A 16,650-nucleotide genomic window follows, 5' to 3' on the forward strand; every position below is an offset into this window, starting at 1 on the left:
GTATGGAAATCAAACAACAGGAAGGCACAAAATAAAAGAACTTCCCTCCTTTGACAGTTGCCCACACCTTTAGAGTACTCTGGTAGCTAAATTCAACACAGTCTGAGTGAGTGTGGAGCCGACAGAGGCTGGTGATTTTCCTGCATTTGTTTTCCACAGAAAGTGGAGTGAGGCTTGATTTGTTGTACACATGTGAGGATGACAAAGGAATGGAAATTATATTATTTTGCTGATTTCAGCCATGTCCTTTCTGCGTTGACCCCAGGAGAAAAATAAACCACTGTTTATACTATCTGTATATACACTCTGTTTATTACTGAACCTCTTTTCAGACTGCCTTTGCTAGCACCACAGCTCTGAAACTTCTAGTGCATGGCACCTGTGAAAAATACAGCAGAGTAGGGTGGTAGCTGTTTTTTAGGAGTTTTATAGACTGTGTATTGCATGAGCCCCAGTGACCACCAGATCCCTTGATGGAGGGACATAGTCCAGGCAGGGCACAAAAGAAACAGATGATAATGCAGTATTTTCCCTTTGGTCTTTGGTCCTTTCTCTTGTCCTGCTGTCCTTTTATAGTAACCTCCATGAAGAACTGTTGAGCGTTTCCAGCTCTGTACTCTGGAGCTCTGCAAAATCCCTCCCATCAACATCCTACTGGGTTCCTTGAAGGAAGGTAGAAGCACATTTCAAAATCCTGTTTGCAGGACATAACCATCCAACAATCACTTTCTTTTGTGTTTTCACTCTCTTTTTTTTTTTTTTTTTTTTCCCCCCACTAAGCCATTCTTTCTTTGTCAAACCCACCCCTGTGAGTTTGGAGTTGAAAGCTGGTAAATTGAAGGGATAAGACAATGGTTCTCCAGTCACTTGTTGGGTAGGTAACCGAACTGGACATGTATTTTACCTTTCAGTTTTAAACCTACTTAGAATCACTGAGCTTGTTGTGACTAATGTAATATCAAGGAGAGATTGTAGTCCATGCACTCACATATGTCCTGTCTTCCTATGATGCTAAAGAAAGAAGGTGGCTGGGTGTTTTCTTTAAGGACTGGGTTTAGGCAAACAAAACAGACAGCCTATTTTTACTTGCTGAAGTTTGTCCACATAGCAATCAGACAGCAGTAATATTTGTATTTAGAAAAGTTAATATTCAGTTTACTTTTTTTTTAGTGAATGCCATCTTCAAGGTTTTTTTATTCTATATTTTTAAAAACAAATCTGAAACCCCAGAACACATGAAACAGCCATGATTTGCACAACAAAGGCTGAATAACTGCATGTAAAACATGAGCATTTATATAGCTACATGTGCAGATCCTCAAATATCAGAGGCATGTGCATGTGCACCTATAAACTTAGTAATTTTCTTTAACTCATAAGAGCAAAATGGTACTTTAATGCAACATTTCTACTGAACGGTAAAAAGAAAAAGCCAAAAAGTCAAAAATTATACATCTGACAGCAAATATCTCTCAATTCCTCCTGTATGCATTTAGTATTACATAAACTATTCACGCTCTTGCCATGCGTGTACATGTAATGTGGCCAGGGGACAGAGGCTGCAGATATGCAAATGAATTTCTCATCTCACAAGGACACACCCAAACAGGAAAGATAGAAAAAGATATAGATATGGAGCAAACTACAGAAAGGTGACAGTCTTAATCATAACCATTATGGTTTCAAATGTACCACGCCTATTACAATGCACATTCTTTGAGAGTCCACCCTCCTTTACAACTAGTTGGGAATTAGCATCCTTTGTATTTTCTGCAAATGAGGCACTAAGATGTAGGATAGATGTCCTTGCTGTTGAAGAGAGATCTCAGAGAAAAACAAGCAGTACATCATCTAACAGAACAGGGAGAGTTAAATCCTCAATTCTGGGGTTTTGATTTAATAAGGTGCTGATTGCTAGCTTACATGAAAACGCTAATGTGTAAAAAAGTACAGATAAATCTGCAGTGATGACATTCGCCAAAGACATTGAGTCAAGAACATGCTGGTAAAACAGGAGAACACCAACTTCTCTTACCATTTTCCCAATCATCATAACATACGGTCCCAAATACTTGTTTACTCCGAAGATGTCCAATAACCGTATATACCAGTAAATGATGTTAACACAGTATATCACTCGGCCATCACTCCGGAGTGGCAGATCTTGCAGACGGAGGATCATCCCGACGGAGAACAGGAGGATAGCTATGAGATCAGTAACATTCCAGTACTCCTGAAGCCAAACTTTTACTTTCTGTAACAGTTTCCCGGGCTCTGACATCAATATCTGAAGGACAGAGGACATGGAGAGGAAAGGAGCTGAGCTGTCTTGATTTAAGCTTGAAGAAATCTATAGTAAACAGGTATATGCCACACAGGCCAAAAGTAAAGGTGATAGACTCCTATCATATAAATATCTCATGTACTGTCTGTTTTTTTTTTTCAGAAATCTTACATTTAAACCATTCTTAAGCTGTATCTATGTGCAAGATACTTAAAAGAAGAAGGACAAAAACCTCACTTGCTCTAAAATCCCCATGAAATCAGAAGAAATATATGTATATCTATCTGTTTTTCAAATTTATTGACCCTACTTAGAGTCTTGAACTAGAGGGAGAAATACAGAAAGATGTTTCATCAGAAAATTCACATTTAAAGAAAATTATTCTAAAATGTGTATCAAACTGTCAAGAAATATATCATAACCATAAAGATCTGGATTTAGCACTTAATCCAGAGAGATACTAGCTACTACTTGGACCTGGTTTTGGAAATTAAGTTGCACAGCTGAGAATATAATTCACAAGAATAATTAATCTTACCTTACGAATTTATCATCATTCTATTTGCAAGACCATTTAGGAGGCTTGATTGTTTTCCCAAATTACTGCTGAAACTATTCCTCAAGTGATTTCTATGAATAATTCCTAGCTTTTAGTGAGTTAACAAGCTGTTTGTTTTAATTTTCTATATTTAGCCTGAGAACATTTTAGGCAGACTCACACAGTTCCTTAAAAAGATGAATGCCATTCTTATAATTTTCTTATAATTCATTTTCAGAATGAATTTTAGACTCATCTTCTGTGAACAATCTCCAACATCTGCTTAGAAATCCATTCCAACAAACGTTCTTGATAAACTTTTGTGGAAAGGACAATTTGGGGAGAATGATTAGACAAAAATGGCACACACGATTCCTGCCAGCAGCCTCCCACCTACTGAGCCAGTGGTGCTTTTCTCCATCAGTGTTGCAGAGTCCTCGTGTGGCTGCTGTCACTGTTTTCCTTTTTCTTTTGGTTAGCGAAGTACACTCATTTTAGGCCACACAATCAGTGCCTTTTCCTCTGTTATTTTTAGCTATAATGTAGAGTTTACCGTACAGTGTTTGAAATCTGTCTCTGAGGTCTAAGTGGCTGTTGCAAGACCGTTTTCAGTCTGGTCCGCAAAAGCATTTGCTGCAGGAAATACAAATGTAGATGGTAACACATTCAGCCCAGGGGTACAAACGTGCTGTTTCAGCTGAGGTCAATGGGACTTGCACCCGCTCACATCAGGGCTGAATTTGGCCTCTGGTGTCATTGCGGAATAAATGCGCATTTGGCCAAGTGAAAAGGGCACAGCGGTAGCTGCAAGTGGGAGAGACCGTGAGGGGCAGGGGATGGCAGAAGGACTTCGCTCTGCCTGTAGACTGAGTGCCACCCGAAGTGCTCTGTCTCTGTTTTAGCATCTTTAGGGAGATGCATGCTGTTGCTTAACACAATTAGCAAAAATTTTCAAGGTTAAAAGGGAGAAATTCTATTAGAAATGAGCTGCAATGGTCAATGTGGATCTAAATTTTCCCCCAGTTATGACTGGTTTTACTTAAAGCCTTTGCATGAGACACTTGGGCAGACAGAGAGTTGTAAATTTTTAATGAACTCTATTTGGGATGGGCTTTTTGGTTGTCATACTATCACCATGTCTCTTGTGTCCATTCTCTCAGCACGTTTTCCTCTCCCTGAAACTTACTTCAGTTTCTGGGCCACATTTCAAGGAATATAGCCAAGCTTTAAGATATGTCAGAAGACTGCCCCATACTTTTGAATGCAATTAAACGTGCATCACACAGAAAACTGAACAGAGAAATTCTGTGGGAGAAATGGAAAGAAAGAGAGACATTCTTGATTTTAAAATGGAGGAAGATGGATTTTTTTAGTGCTGTGTTTTTAGCAAGCTGTCTGCTTTTCTGAAACAAAATGCAATTTTGTGATAAGCCCATTCATTGAAAGTTATCCTGTGAAAAATAATAAAAGCAGATATTAAAATGAAAAAACCCACACTTAAATTTCTTTTTTATTCTGTGTCTCTTGGTTGAGGTGATTTTACCTCTCTCATCTTCTCTATTCCCAGAGTGAAAATGTATGAGATGACAATCCATTCCTGTGTAGATGGCCAGCGATCCATCTTCACTAACACTATATAATTGAACAGCATCAAGTAGCCTATATATGCCAGCTGTAAAGAAACAAAATGAATATCAATAGTCACTATATTTATATGACTGAGTCAGTTTCTTGGTTATGATTTAATATTCTTAATTCCCCTGTAACCAGAGTTAAACAAACAAAAGAACAATCAGACAGTGTTCTTGGTTGTCCAAAAAAGCTCATATTAAATCACATACAGTGTGGAATATGCAAAATACATGCACAAACATCCTCTACTCCAGCTACATCTGCCTCCTCAACAAAATTGTATTAATGTAGTCTCCCTGGATCACCCCACAGTGATGGAACTCTGATACCACTATGCCAGCTACCAAACTAAGTTACCTATGTGAAGATTTCTCCCTCATCTGCTTTGAACACCCTTTAGTCCTCTAACACTCTTCCTCTGTGTTTTTTTTCTCCCTGTTCACCTAGCCTAGGCTGACTCTGGCATTCCAAATCCTTTTTGCACAATTCTTACCTGGAGCCCATAAGGTCCTAGGTGTTGCTAGAGGTCTTTCTACCCAGTGCAGTACTGACCTAATGTATACCATGATTCCTCCCCAAAATACTGCTACTCCTACTCAGTTGCTGCAGCAAGTAGCCAGGCATAGCCATGCATTCATTTGCCCTATATTTTTTTCAAGTTTTTACATATAACTGTTTTGCTTTTCCTTCTTTAATAGATCTACATTCTGGCCTAATTTTTGTTACAGTGGAAAGTGTGGATTATGGTTTTAGTTTCTTTTTCCTTTCTTTCTACATGCTGAATGTAATGAAATGGTCAGTCAAAAAAAAAAAAACAAAACAGGGAAATTGCATCATCAAGTTCATAAAACTCAGAGAAATCCAAGTGTCACACTGGAGCATGGGCTGGTGAATGAGTGAATGTCTGGGATAGGGTGGCCAGAAGCCAACTGCCTGTCTACTTTGCCTTTCAAACAGCAGCCCTACAAGAAAATACATCTTAAGCCAAATTTAAATCAGTGAAAAGATGATGCAGTTCTGTGCATGAACATTTTAGTCATTGTGGCAGAAAGCTTATTTCATACATCTGTATTTCAATAAAGTTTTTCTCTCTCAACTGCATGTTACTCACAACTATTGTGTACTTGGTGTCAGACTTCAGATGAAACAACTGCAGAGGGGCTTGAGATTTTTGGGTAGGATTATTTCAGCGTTCTGCACCTCACAGAACAGGATTTATAGTCCTGTTGCATTTGTCAGAGATCATCACTTCTGCTCCATATAAAAGCCACAGGGTTCTGGATTTTCTTCTAGTTGCTGGTTTGGAGGACACTCAAGAGAATTCTTTACTTTGGCCATAACAGGTAAGACAGCCAGTTGAACCACTGTTTCTTGTCTACATATAACAGAGGAGGAAGTGATCTCATTTGTCTTTCGGATTGTATGTGATGATGGATTGCAATGCTCGGGTCTAGAAATTGGTCTTCCCTTAACACTCTAAAGGAAATGGAGAGCAATATTGACTTAGATCAGCATTGAGGGTGTCAGCTGACTCGGCAGAAACTGTCTGGGCAGGCAGAACTGGATGCACACCTCCCTCCTGAAATAACACCTTCCACTATAGTGCAAAAAGCCAAGTGATACTATCACCTAACACCCCTCCTCTTAGATCTTATTGATTATAAATTATCAGCAAATCTTATTAATTTGGTTTGAGTCAGCAGCCTTTGGTGACCATTTGCAGTTAGTATGGCACAAGAACAGAGACATTAAGGTTACAAAGGTGACAGAAACCGCAAGACTCCCAGCATAACTAGGAGGTTTTTCTTCTTGATTTTCTTTTGAGGTGTTAGGGTTTTTTAGGTTTGGGTGTTTTGTGGTTTTTTTTTTTTTTCAATCCAAGTTTACCGAAAATTGCTGAAAATTTCTTCTTGGGAAAGAAAAAAGACAAGAATAAGTGTGTCTTGATTTAAGAATAAAATGATGCTGAAACTGCACCACATTAACCCAAGAAACAAGCCCTTCAGATAGTGAAGTGACACCCTCCTTTTCTCTTTCCAGACCTGTTAACTTGCTCCTGCCTTCCAGGAGGATGTACTGATCCCACACTGTGGTCAAACCTCAGTACAGTTGCCCATGCTGGTACTCAAGATTCTTTGAAACTGTTGTACTACACAAGTAAATGAACCCTCTTTTTCTTGCTTTTACGTGGCTTGACAAAGAGGTAGGGGCTGCCATTTTCACCCTTGAGGGCAGTACCTGAAGAAACTAGGAGAGGAAAGCCTGCTAAGAAGTTTCTAGAGTGGGTTGCTCCCTCCTATGGATGTTGTCCCATTCTATAGAAAATACTTGAATACTCATTATGGTAAGCAACAAACCCGGAAATTGTACCAGCAGGAGAGTGCTTTAAGCGTGAGACGACCCTCCCCTTTTCTCACCAATTGCAGTAATTAAATGATCCTAAAGTGAGGTGGTCCCAAAATGTAAAGCTAAGGGCAAAGCTGTTTTGATGTTTAGAAGATGACTCTTACTCGGGGTTCAATTCCCTCTGCAGCTATTCCTCCTCAGAAGAGGTGAAAATGTGGCCTCTTACATCCTGCTAGCATCTCAGCCTAAAGCCAGTAGGTTAAAACAGAAGGCCATCCTCTTCTCCTTAAGCAATCTGTGGGATGAAAGGTTTGAGTCATGGTTTTCAATGAAACAGCCACAAACCAGAACAGAGTAGCTGACTTTGGAAACTACTGCATGCCCACAGAGAAAAGCTAAAGGTTTTTTTTTTTTGTTGAGAAAAAGCTGTTTACTTTGTCTCAGACATCCCCACATTTAACCCACTCTTGTCTATTTTAAGAATGAAGGTGGATATAGCTATAGAGTAACAGAAGATAGGCAGATATAGAACAATCAAATTATTTTAAATGGCATAAAATAGCCATATATATAGTCACTTTTCTTGCATTTTGGTCTGTGGAATGTAAAATTAGGAGGATTTCTTTTGAAATCTATGATTAGTATTTCTGCCTGTGTGCTTGTAAAAAGTGTGATAGGCTGTGCAATTTTAACCCTTATGGGAAAGTTGTTTTGCTTTTAGTCTCCAGGAGTTTCTCAATATACCAAACTGGTCAAGTACTGCAGCCAGAATCCACCTTAATTTGCTCTCCGAATTCAGTGTAGCCAAGATCCAGCTTTAATAATCGACCTTGACTGAGACCTGCCTCAGGACATAAAACTGTAGGAACAGGTCTAAATGGAAATGCAATATTGATCTTTTTCTCCCATTTCAGAATTGAACTAACGGGGAGAGCCAGGATGCTTCTTTCTGTTTACAGTGCAAAGACTTCTCTGGTTATGCATAATACATATTGCAGTTGATAATGAGACTGGGCTGTTGATGAGCATTTCTAGACTCATCAGCCTGATTAATGTTCAATGGTCACACAGTTCAGCGAGTAGTTACTCCAAGTTGCCAAACTGGAACTATTTGCTAGCATAAGCTGTCCACCACAGTTTAGTCTCTGTTGATCTGAGTTATTCCTGCTGTCTGTAGACATATTGCCTGGATCTCAGCAAGGCAATTCTTCTTACAAGAAGTCATCTAAAGAAGGCTGCATTCTTTGTGATTTGCTGTGCATTCAGCAGAATGATGGAAAACATAACTGGGAAGAATCACTTGAAATCATCTGGCCAATTTTATGGTGCTGAGGCAGGATTAATGACAGTGTACCACAGTGGACATATGTTTTGATGAGATAGAGTTAGAAATCACTAATAATGGAAAATTTACCATCTCCTTACACAGTTTATGACAGTACTTCTCAGAGAAGTTAGAAACTGTTTTCTAACATCTTACCTAGAATTGCCTTTTACTTCTTGTCTTATTCAGCAAGGATTTGGAGATTATTCCATTTTGTTCTTCTCTGCAGCTACTTACACATATTTGAAGAGTATTACATTCCCACTGAAGACTTCTTTTTTTCCAGAGAAAACAACCCCACTTCCTTAAATCTTTCCATTTAAGTCATGTTTTACAGACCTCTTGAAACTTTTTTCTTGTTCTTTTCTGTGTTCATCAAACCAGTCCATACTTGTCACATGATGAAGAAGCTGAACTAGGATAGAATATTCCAGCCAAGGAGACTCAAACAACTACTTTCTGTGTTCATTTTACTTTTTGAGCTCATCCTTCTACTTTCTAGTGCAATTTGCAAATTTAATAACTAATCTCTACCTCATCACCCAAGTTTAGAGTGAAAATATCAGATAGCACCTCATGTAGGAAAGACCCTAATGGAATACTTCCCAATGCCTGCTTCCAGCTTGATAAAGAATAATTAATATCTGCTCCTGAGGACTAATTGCCAAAGAGCTTTTTATCCACATACTAACTTTAATATAGGAATTATTAATTTATCTGTGAGAACACCCTGTAAAGTTTTCTATACTGTCTTAAGTCAAAATATATGACATAATTTTTTTACTGCTCCATCTGCAAAGTCTGTTTCTTTATAACACAGGGAGATTATACTGATTTGACATAATTTGTCCCTGAAAAATGTATATTAGCTGCTACTCATATCTTTGTTATCTTGTGGGTACTTACACAAACACTTTCTCTAAGAGATGCTTTGCAGACTAGTTGAAACAGAACAAAGAAAAAATGTTCCAAGAAAAGATGTGCTCTATCTGCTTATTTTTTTCATCAATTATTATACAATTCTATATCCTGATTCAGCCCAGCCTCCCATTGGGCTTACTGTTGTGAGCTCTCCTATTGGGAATCCTCCTATAGGGAATTGCTTGGAAGCACTGACTGCAGCAAACTGCCACTTCTTGTTGTATTTGAAGAAAAACATAGAGAGACATTCAAATTTTAACTATTAACTTCCTGAATTAAATGGTAGTCTTTAAAAGTCTTAGATGGGTTTGCAAGTGCTAGCTGACCTACACAAAAGATTTTTATTAAACTATTTACGGGTAAGCCCTCCAATGCAGGCAGACACAGACCTTCAGTGAAAGACTTAATCCAATTTCAGTATTTGTCCAAACAGTAGTAATATAACAGGAAAGATTTCTTACCGTGTAAAACCAAAATTTAACGATGGGAGCATTATAGAACTCATAAATCTTTCTTCCAACAGGGATCAGTCTGTGCCTGCTCTGAACTTCCTCTTCCTCTTTCTTTCTTGATGACTCTCCATTCCCTCGTCCCAGCATTGCCTACAAGAAAGGACATTTTTGTATTTTTTTCTTTGTGAAAGAAAAACTAATCTGTTTTGTGAAATTTCAAAAAGAAATGCTTCAAAACTTCTCGGATTTCTTGATCTTTAAACAAAACCAGGTGACCATAGCTAGATGTAAAATGCTTTTTTCTCAGACTTTTCTTTTCAGGTAAGCTGATGTTTAATACTTTGTAAACTGAAAAAGCAATGCTTTGGCAGCAACTGTCAGCACCAGTGTGAAACCCTTGACTGGTGAACAAAAAAAGAGATGTGGAGAACATTTCTCTTTCTTGCTGTATGGACAGCAAAATTTTTACCTGACAACAGCTTTTTGTGGTGTACTTCTATACAATAAAGAGATGCACACAGAAAACAGATGAGTTTTGTATTTAAACAAAGAGAAGTTCATAAGGCTGAGACTGAGAGAGAACAACAGGGGGAAAAGATGAGTTGGCAGTTGCTGGACTGGAAGCAATGAAGCCAGTGACTCTTTTTACATTGATGACCAGATCTGTCACAGGCGATGATCCCACAGTGAACTTCACACGGATGTAGAGGACTGACCAGTAGAGTTCACTGCAGCATTAAGGCCTTGGACTGAAAGATCCTTCTACACGATTGTAGCTTCTTCCATATGAAGTTCCAGGCTGCTCATGCACTGCCTCCATTAGGCTTGATCTCACTGTTACCATTGCAATTCAGACTCACTGAAGAGCTACACTGAGCTCCAGAAACACACGCTTAAGATGTCCTCAGCTATAAGTGCAAACCTATCAGGCAAAAGAAGGTAACATTTTGTTTACTCTTATCTTCATAGTCAGTTGCAGAGTGGTGGAAGGAGTGACTAAACAATATACTCACTGAAGTTAATTCTTAAAAGCAGGTGTTCCTTTGTATTTCGAGTACAGTGTGATCTATTAAATGTTCTTTCTGAAACAATTCTTTTGGGAATAGTAGAGTAAGAGTGGATTTTGGGTCACTGCGCTCTGAGCGAGTTCTTACTATTTAGTTCGTGGCAGCACCTGTAGACTGTAGCAGTCTTGCAGACAGACGCAATTGCAAGAATTGAAATAGAACAGTCTTATCTAAGTATGCAGGGATTGCACGATGCTGCTTTTATTTAAATGCTTCTATAATGTTTTTCTACAAGTAAATCAAAGCACTTTCATACTTTTATGTTAACTGAGGCAAACTTTCACCATCCATGAAGATAACATTGTTGTTGTCTGCAACTTAAAAGCACGGAAAACTAGGAACCTAAAAAGAACAATTAGATGCCAGACACACTGTCTTTCAATAAAGAAGTCCTTCTTTTATCTACAATACTTAACTAGTCAGCTTCAGGTGAGCTATTTGATCTGGTCCTAGTGCCCTGCAGGAACAGGAGATGCACTTCTCACATTATTTAAAAGTGAGAATCACAGTCCTTCCCTTTCTACCTTTTTCTAGGCCTCATGTAGAGCTACTCATATAGGTCTTTGGTCCTGTAAAATAGTAATCTGTGATGATAAACTGATGACCACATTTTTTTTCTTTCAGTCAGTGTAGATATTTGTAACATTATTAGGACCATGTATGGTCCTAGATGGCTCCTGCTTACTATTTCTCTTTCATTTCATTTATGCAATTTGCTTTTCCCTCTGGTATTACTACTTTCCACATGGTCCCTTATATTCTAGAATTCGACTATGCACAAACGTTGCTCTGCCCATCCTCTTAAAACGGTAGCCTACTTTGATGAAGTTACCCATTTCCTTTACCTTTTCATGCCTGTAGGTTTCAAAGTTTCTTGCTGTAAATATAGGTAAAACAATGCATATTAAAAAATTAAATATACCTACTGTTGATTCTCACAGAGCACAAAGAACCCCCTAAAAGTCCATCAAGAGTTTCATAGTTTCATAGAATCATAGAATCAAGAATGATAGACTGGTTTCAATTGGAAGGAACCTTAAAGAACATCTAGTTCCAACAGCCCTGCCATGAGCTTCCACTAGATCAGGTTGCCCAAAGCCTCATCCAACCTGGCCTTTAACACTTCCGAGGATGGGCCATCCACAACTTCTCTGGGCAACCTGTTCCAGTACCTCACCACCCTCAGAGTGAAAAATTTCTTCCTTATATCTAATCTAAATCTACCCTCTCTCAGTTTAAAGCTATTACCCCTTGACTTATCACTGCATGCCCTTGCAAAAAATCCCTCTCCAGCTTTCCTGTAGGCCCCCTTTAGGTACTGGAAGGCTGCTATAAGTTCACCCCGGAGCCTTGTCTTCTCCAGGCTGAACAGCCCCAACTCTCTCAGTGCTCCAGCCCTTGGATCATCTTCGTGGCCTCCTCTGGACTTGTTCCAGCAGCTCCATGTTGTTCTTATGCTGGAGTCCCCAGAGCTGAATGCAGTATTCCAGGTGGGGTCACACGAGAGCAGAGTAGAGGGGCAGAATCACCTCCCTCGACCTGCTGGCCACACTTCTTTGAATGCAGCCCAGGATAGGGTTGGCTTTCTGGGCTGCCAGCGCACATTGCCGGCTCATGTTGAGCTTCTCATCCACCAGCACTCCCAAGTCCTTTTCCTCAGGGCTGCTCTCAATACATTCTCTGCCCAGCCTGTACTTGTGCTTGGGATTGCCCCGACCCATGCAGGACCCTGCACTTGGCCTTGTTGAACTTCATTAGGTTCCCACCTCTCCAGCCTGTCAAGGTCCCTCTGGATGGCATCCCTTCCCTTCAGTGTGTCCACAACACCACACAGCTTGGTGTCGTCAGCAAACTTGCTGAGGGTGCACTCGATCCCACTATCCATGTCACCGACAAAGATGTTAAATAGCACTGGCCCCAGTACTGACCCCTGAGGAACACCACTCGTCACTGGCCTCCACTCGGACATCGAACGGTTGACTACAACTCTTTGAGTGTGGCCATCCAGCCAATTCCTTATCCACCGAGTGGTCCATCCGTCAAATCCATGTTTCTCCAATTTAGAAGCAAGGGTGTCATGTAGGACAGTATCAAATGTTTTGCACAGGTCCAGGTAGACGACATCAGTTGCTCTTCCCCTATCCACCAATGATGTAACCCCGTTGTAAAAGGCCACCAAATTAGTCAAGTATGATTTGCCCTTAGTGAAGTCATGTTGGGTGTCATCAACCACCTCTTTTTTTTTCCCATGTGCCTTAGCATAGTTTCCAGGAGGATCTGCTCCATGATCTTGCCAGGCACAGAGGTGGGACTGACTGGCCTGCAGTTTCCCAGGTCTTTCTTGTTTCCCCTTTTAGAATAAAGGTTATGTTTCCCCTTTTTCAATCAGTGGAAACTTCACTGGACTGCCATGACTTCTCAAATATGATTGATAGTGGCTTAGCAACTTTTTTCGTAAAAAAGTAAAAAAGATCAAGTGGCTGTTAAACAGAGGAGAAGGGTTCTTATTAGATAAGCACATAACCTCCAAGAACATGACACTTACAGAAAATAACTATTACAGCAGAGATTACACAAACTTCACAGAACCCCAGGTACCGTTACCTGAAGTCTACAAAACCAAAGTGATTCCCTGATCTATATCAAGGATTGTTTATTTGGGGAAAAAAATTGGAATACGATCTGAATGCTTTGGGGAAATTATAGCCTAAGAAGGTACTAATTTCTTTGCTTCTCTCTACCTCCTGATGCTGTTTGAGGGAAAACTGCCATCTGGTGCTACAAAGTTTTCTGTGCCTTTTCCCAAGGCTTTGTCTCTGCTGTCCTCTGGTGCCCAAGAATTTTGCAGCAGAGAGAAAATGAATGCTGGCCACTGTAACAAATGGCAAGTGCCGTGCTTTAGTGAAAGGGATTATTTTACAGAGTTTAAATTCTTCACAATTTTACAAATTTTCTAATTCTGAGACACTCTTAGCTCTCACTGGAATCAGTGAGTTGTGGATGTTTTTAGGATAATGATCTTTCATATCTGGATTTATGCTTTAGCTCATGGATTCCTGATTTCCTGTTTGCTATTGTTTTCTTATTGATAAAGACGCTGTAATTTTATCTTGTTATAATTATTTTTGAATCAGTTGTATCATATAATACTAACCTCTCCCCTCCCCCATGCTACAGATGGGGAACTGCTCTGCGATGGCTGGGGATTAGATTTGACCTGACTGTTAATTGTATCACAGTATTAACAAATTGAAAAGCCTCCCCATTAGAAACATACAGAAATAACCTAAGTGACTGTGTTAGCAGAACAGCTGCAATGTCAAACGTGAACAAATGTGTTTTCACTTGGAGGGGGAAGCAATAGGGTGGGAATAACTCAAGACATTGCTCTGTGTGGGCGGCATCTCTTTCTCTAATACACAATTTTGTCCATGATTCACCATGAGTCATGCAAGGTAAGGCCGACAGCAGCTCAACTACATTGTAAAGTACAGTACAACTGCATCATTTTAGCCTGAGGCGATTGATGTGCGCATAGTTTTTACATGGAGATTTTTCTAATCAGGATTCTGTTGTGGGTGGTGGTTTGTTGGTTTTTTTTTTTTTTTTTCCAGATTTTGTTCTATGTAATGATAGGGGAATCAAGACGGTTTTGAGTTGTGCATTTTTGCATTAATATATGATAAGATCCCATAACATATTTATCTGTTTTATAATTAAATAACAAGAATTTCTGTCCTGCTAGAAACCCAGCAACCTAGAACCTGCATAGGTTCTTCACATTTTATCCTTCGTGAAATCTACATGCTACATGTAGACTTACTCCTTATTTACACAGAACTGGTGTGGAAACGGTACACAGCTGGGTGGATATACTACACCTCTCTCTCTGCACACCCCATTGTATCCTATGTTATGTACGGAAATGCTGTCTCCTTGGTAGTTGTTCTAGGGTTACCCTTCTCTGCCTTAAAATACCGTCAGAAAAAAAAGCTTAATGCCTTTGAGCTACAGGTGAGTAAAATTGGATTTTGCATGTGCTCAGCAGTCCTTTAAGGTGAATACAGAGTAGCAGGGCTGAAGGATCTTCGTCATCCTGTCTGCTGAGCATGGTGAAGGACAAGGAGAGTGCCAGGGCAGTTGTGTGGTGGTGGTACGGGGGGGGTTCTAAAATCCTGGAAGAAACAAAGGGAAATCCCTCTTTTTGGAGAGGGCCAGCACTTCTGCCTCATGGCTGCCAGCAGTGTTCCCCACTGCCATTTTCCAGACGAGCTGAAGGGGTGCTTTGCTTCTGACATGTGAGATGCTGTGAGCACCATCCCCCAGTTGGGTGGGTAAGGTTGGCCATGGTCACGAGGACACTAGTCTTCAACATTTCCTATCTTAAGAACTGTATTTTTAGTGATATAATATTCAGTTAGTTCTTGCTGTGAAGAAAAGGCTAAGCATACATACTGCAGATGAGATAATATGAGCCCAGAGGCAAACACAACTAGCTTTATTGCTGATGAAAAGTCTCCTCACTCAGGCTCTAAGTGATGCTCATGGAAGTCCAGACTTCCTGTTTGATATGGAAAATTAGAACAAAATGAGCAAAACAACAACTGAAATATCTTCTAAAGGACTTAGATGAGTTATTCTGTGTTCTGAGATAAGACCATTTACTGGGGAACTTTAATACCCAAACAATAAGGCACTGAATAGGGGTAAGGGTACTCCTAGTACGGCTTCCAGAAGCAGTGTTTTTTCGGAAGGAGGGTAGACTGCTGGGGTTTCTATCTGACCTAAAAATCAGCACCTAATTAAGGCCTTGGTCAGGACATTGTACAAATACAAAATGTCTCTGGCCTTTAGACTTTAGTGCCCTTGTACTCCTCCATCTCTAATATTGAGGATCAATGACTGGCAGCTCCATGCATAAATTGTGATAAACTCCTTGGTGCTGAGGGAGCAGTGATGAGAGCAGTATTCAATTCAAGCACATTTTTGTGAGTAGCTGCTGTAAGGAAAGCCTGTTGCCTAGCATCTAGGTGTTAAAGAAATGTGTGCTCAGCACTCTCATATATCTGTTATAAAGTTAAAAACAGATGTGAGTAACAAGCAGTTTACAGTGAATAAACACAACATCTTTATAGTATATCCAAATGTTCAGCTACCCACCAGATCCTTTAAGAGAAGCATAAAACAAATACTTACTCACATACAGATGCACCCATGCGGAGACTTACTTCACCGTTGCTGTTGTCTGTGTGATTACATTATTCTGTGCAAGTAAGGTGTAAAAAAGCACACAAATCACTGTGGCCCTGCACCTCATCCACTCTGCACAAGTGCAGTCCAGAGGAAGAAACTGACCCTTTCAGCCTGTCATTAGTCACCTGGGCTTAGCAGTGCAGGACACACAAGACTTCGTAAGAAATCAATGAACAGAGCTTGACTAGATGTGATCTCTTTATCTTAGCAGTACTTTTATAAAAATGCATGTGAGTGTAATATTATAGAAAGAAAAAGATTTGAAAAGTATTCATTGGGAATGATTAGAAATAGAGTTAGGCAGGTTGTTTGGATGATACATTATTTGCCAGAAATAAGCTTCTGAGGTGACCAAAATAATTTTTAGTTCATCAATGTTGTTTGTTTAAACTTTAAGCTGAACAAAGCTCAGAAACCCGACCACGGAAAAATTTTGAAAATATTTTAAACAATCATGTGCCAATTAGGTAAACGAATAAAAGAAAATGGAATTAATAATAATAATAATAAAGAATCTATTTGTTTGTCCTGAAAGAAAAAAATGTGCAGAAAAATATGCAGGTCGTTCGGAATACAATAGTCACAAGCTATGGTTAGGGTGAGCGACTGATTTATTGAGCCAGAGTTCACCAATTGATTAAAAATTTGTCACATCACAATCAATTATTAATTTTGATGAACTATGAATAAAGCATCCTTAATATAAGTGTGGCTAAAGGAAACTTCAGTTACCAAACAGTCTTGCAAGCATCCTCTCATCAGTGGAGAAGAGACTAGATCTAACTTATGCTAGACCATTTAACTAAGGCCAGAATGTCAATCATCTGAAATAT

General features: G+C 39.6%; 1 protein-coding gene across 6 annotated transcripts in view; it reads right to left on the reverse strand.

Moving 5' to 3' along the window:
• The window catches only part of TRPM3 (transient receptor potential cation channel subfamily M member 3), a 446,851-nt gene that overhangs the window by 23,473 nt on the left and 406,728 nt on the right, over window positions 1-16,650 (reverse strand). For all 6 annotated transcript variants that reach the window (XM_086629266.1, XM_086629272.1, XM_086629270.1 and 3 more), the window contains 3 exons: window positions 9,507-9,647; window positions 4,366-4,494; window positions 2,036-2,287 (listed from right to left, as the gene is read on the reverse strand). In XM_086629266.1, coding sequence (XP_086485392.1) covers window positions 2,036-2,287; window positions 4,366-4,494; window positions 9,507-9,647 — 522 coding nt within the window. The remainder of the gene's footprint in view (window positions 1-2,035; window positions 2,288-4,365; window positions 4,495-9,506; window positions 9,648-16,650) is intronic.

Source organism: Tauraco erythrolophus, chromosome Z (assembly GCF_009769465.1).
Source record: "Tauraco erythrolophus isolate bTauEry1 chromosome Z, bTauEry1.pri, whole genome shotgun sequence".
Taxonomy (NCBI): domain Eukaryota; kingdom Metazoa; phylum Chordata; class Aves; order Musophagiformes; family Musophagidae; genus Tauraco; species Tauraco erythrolophus.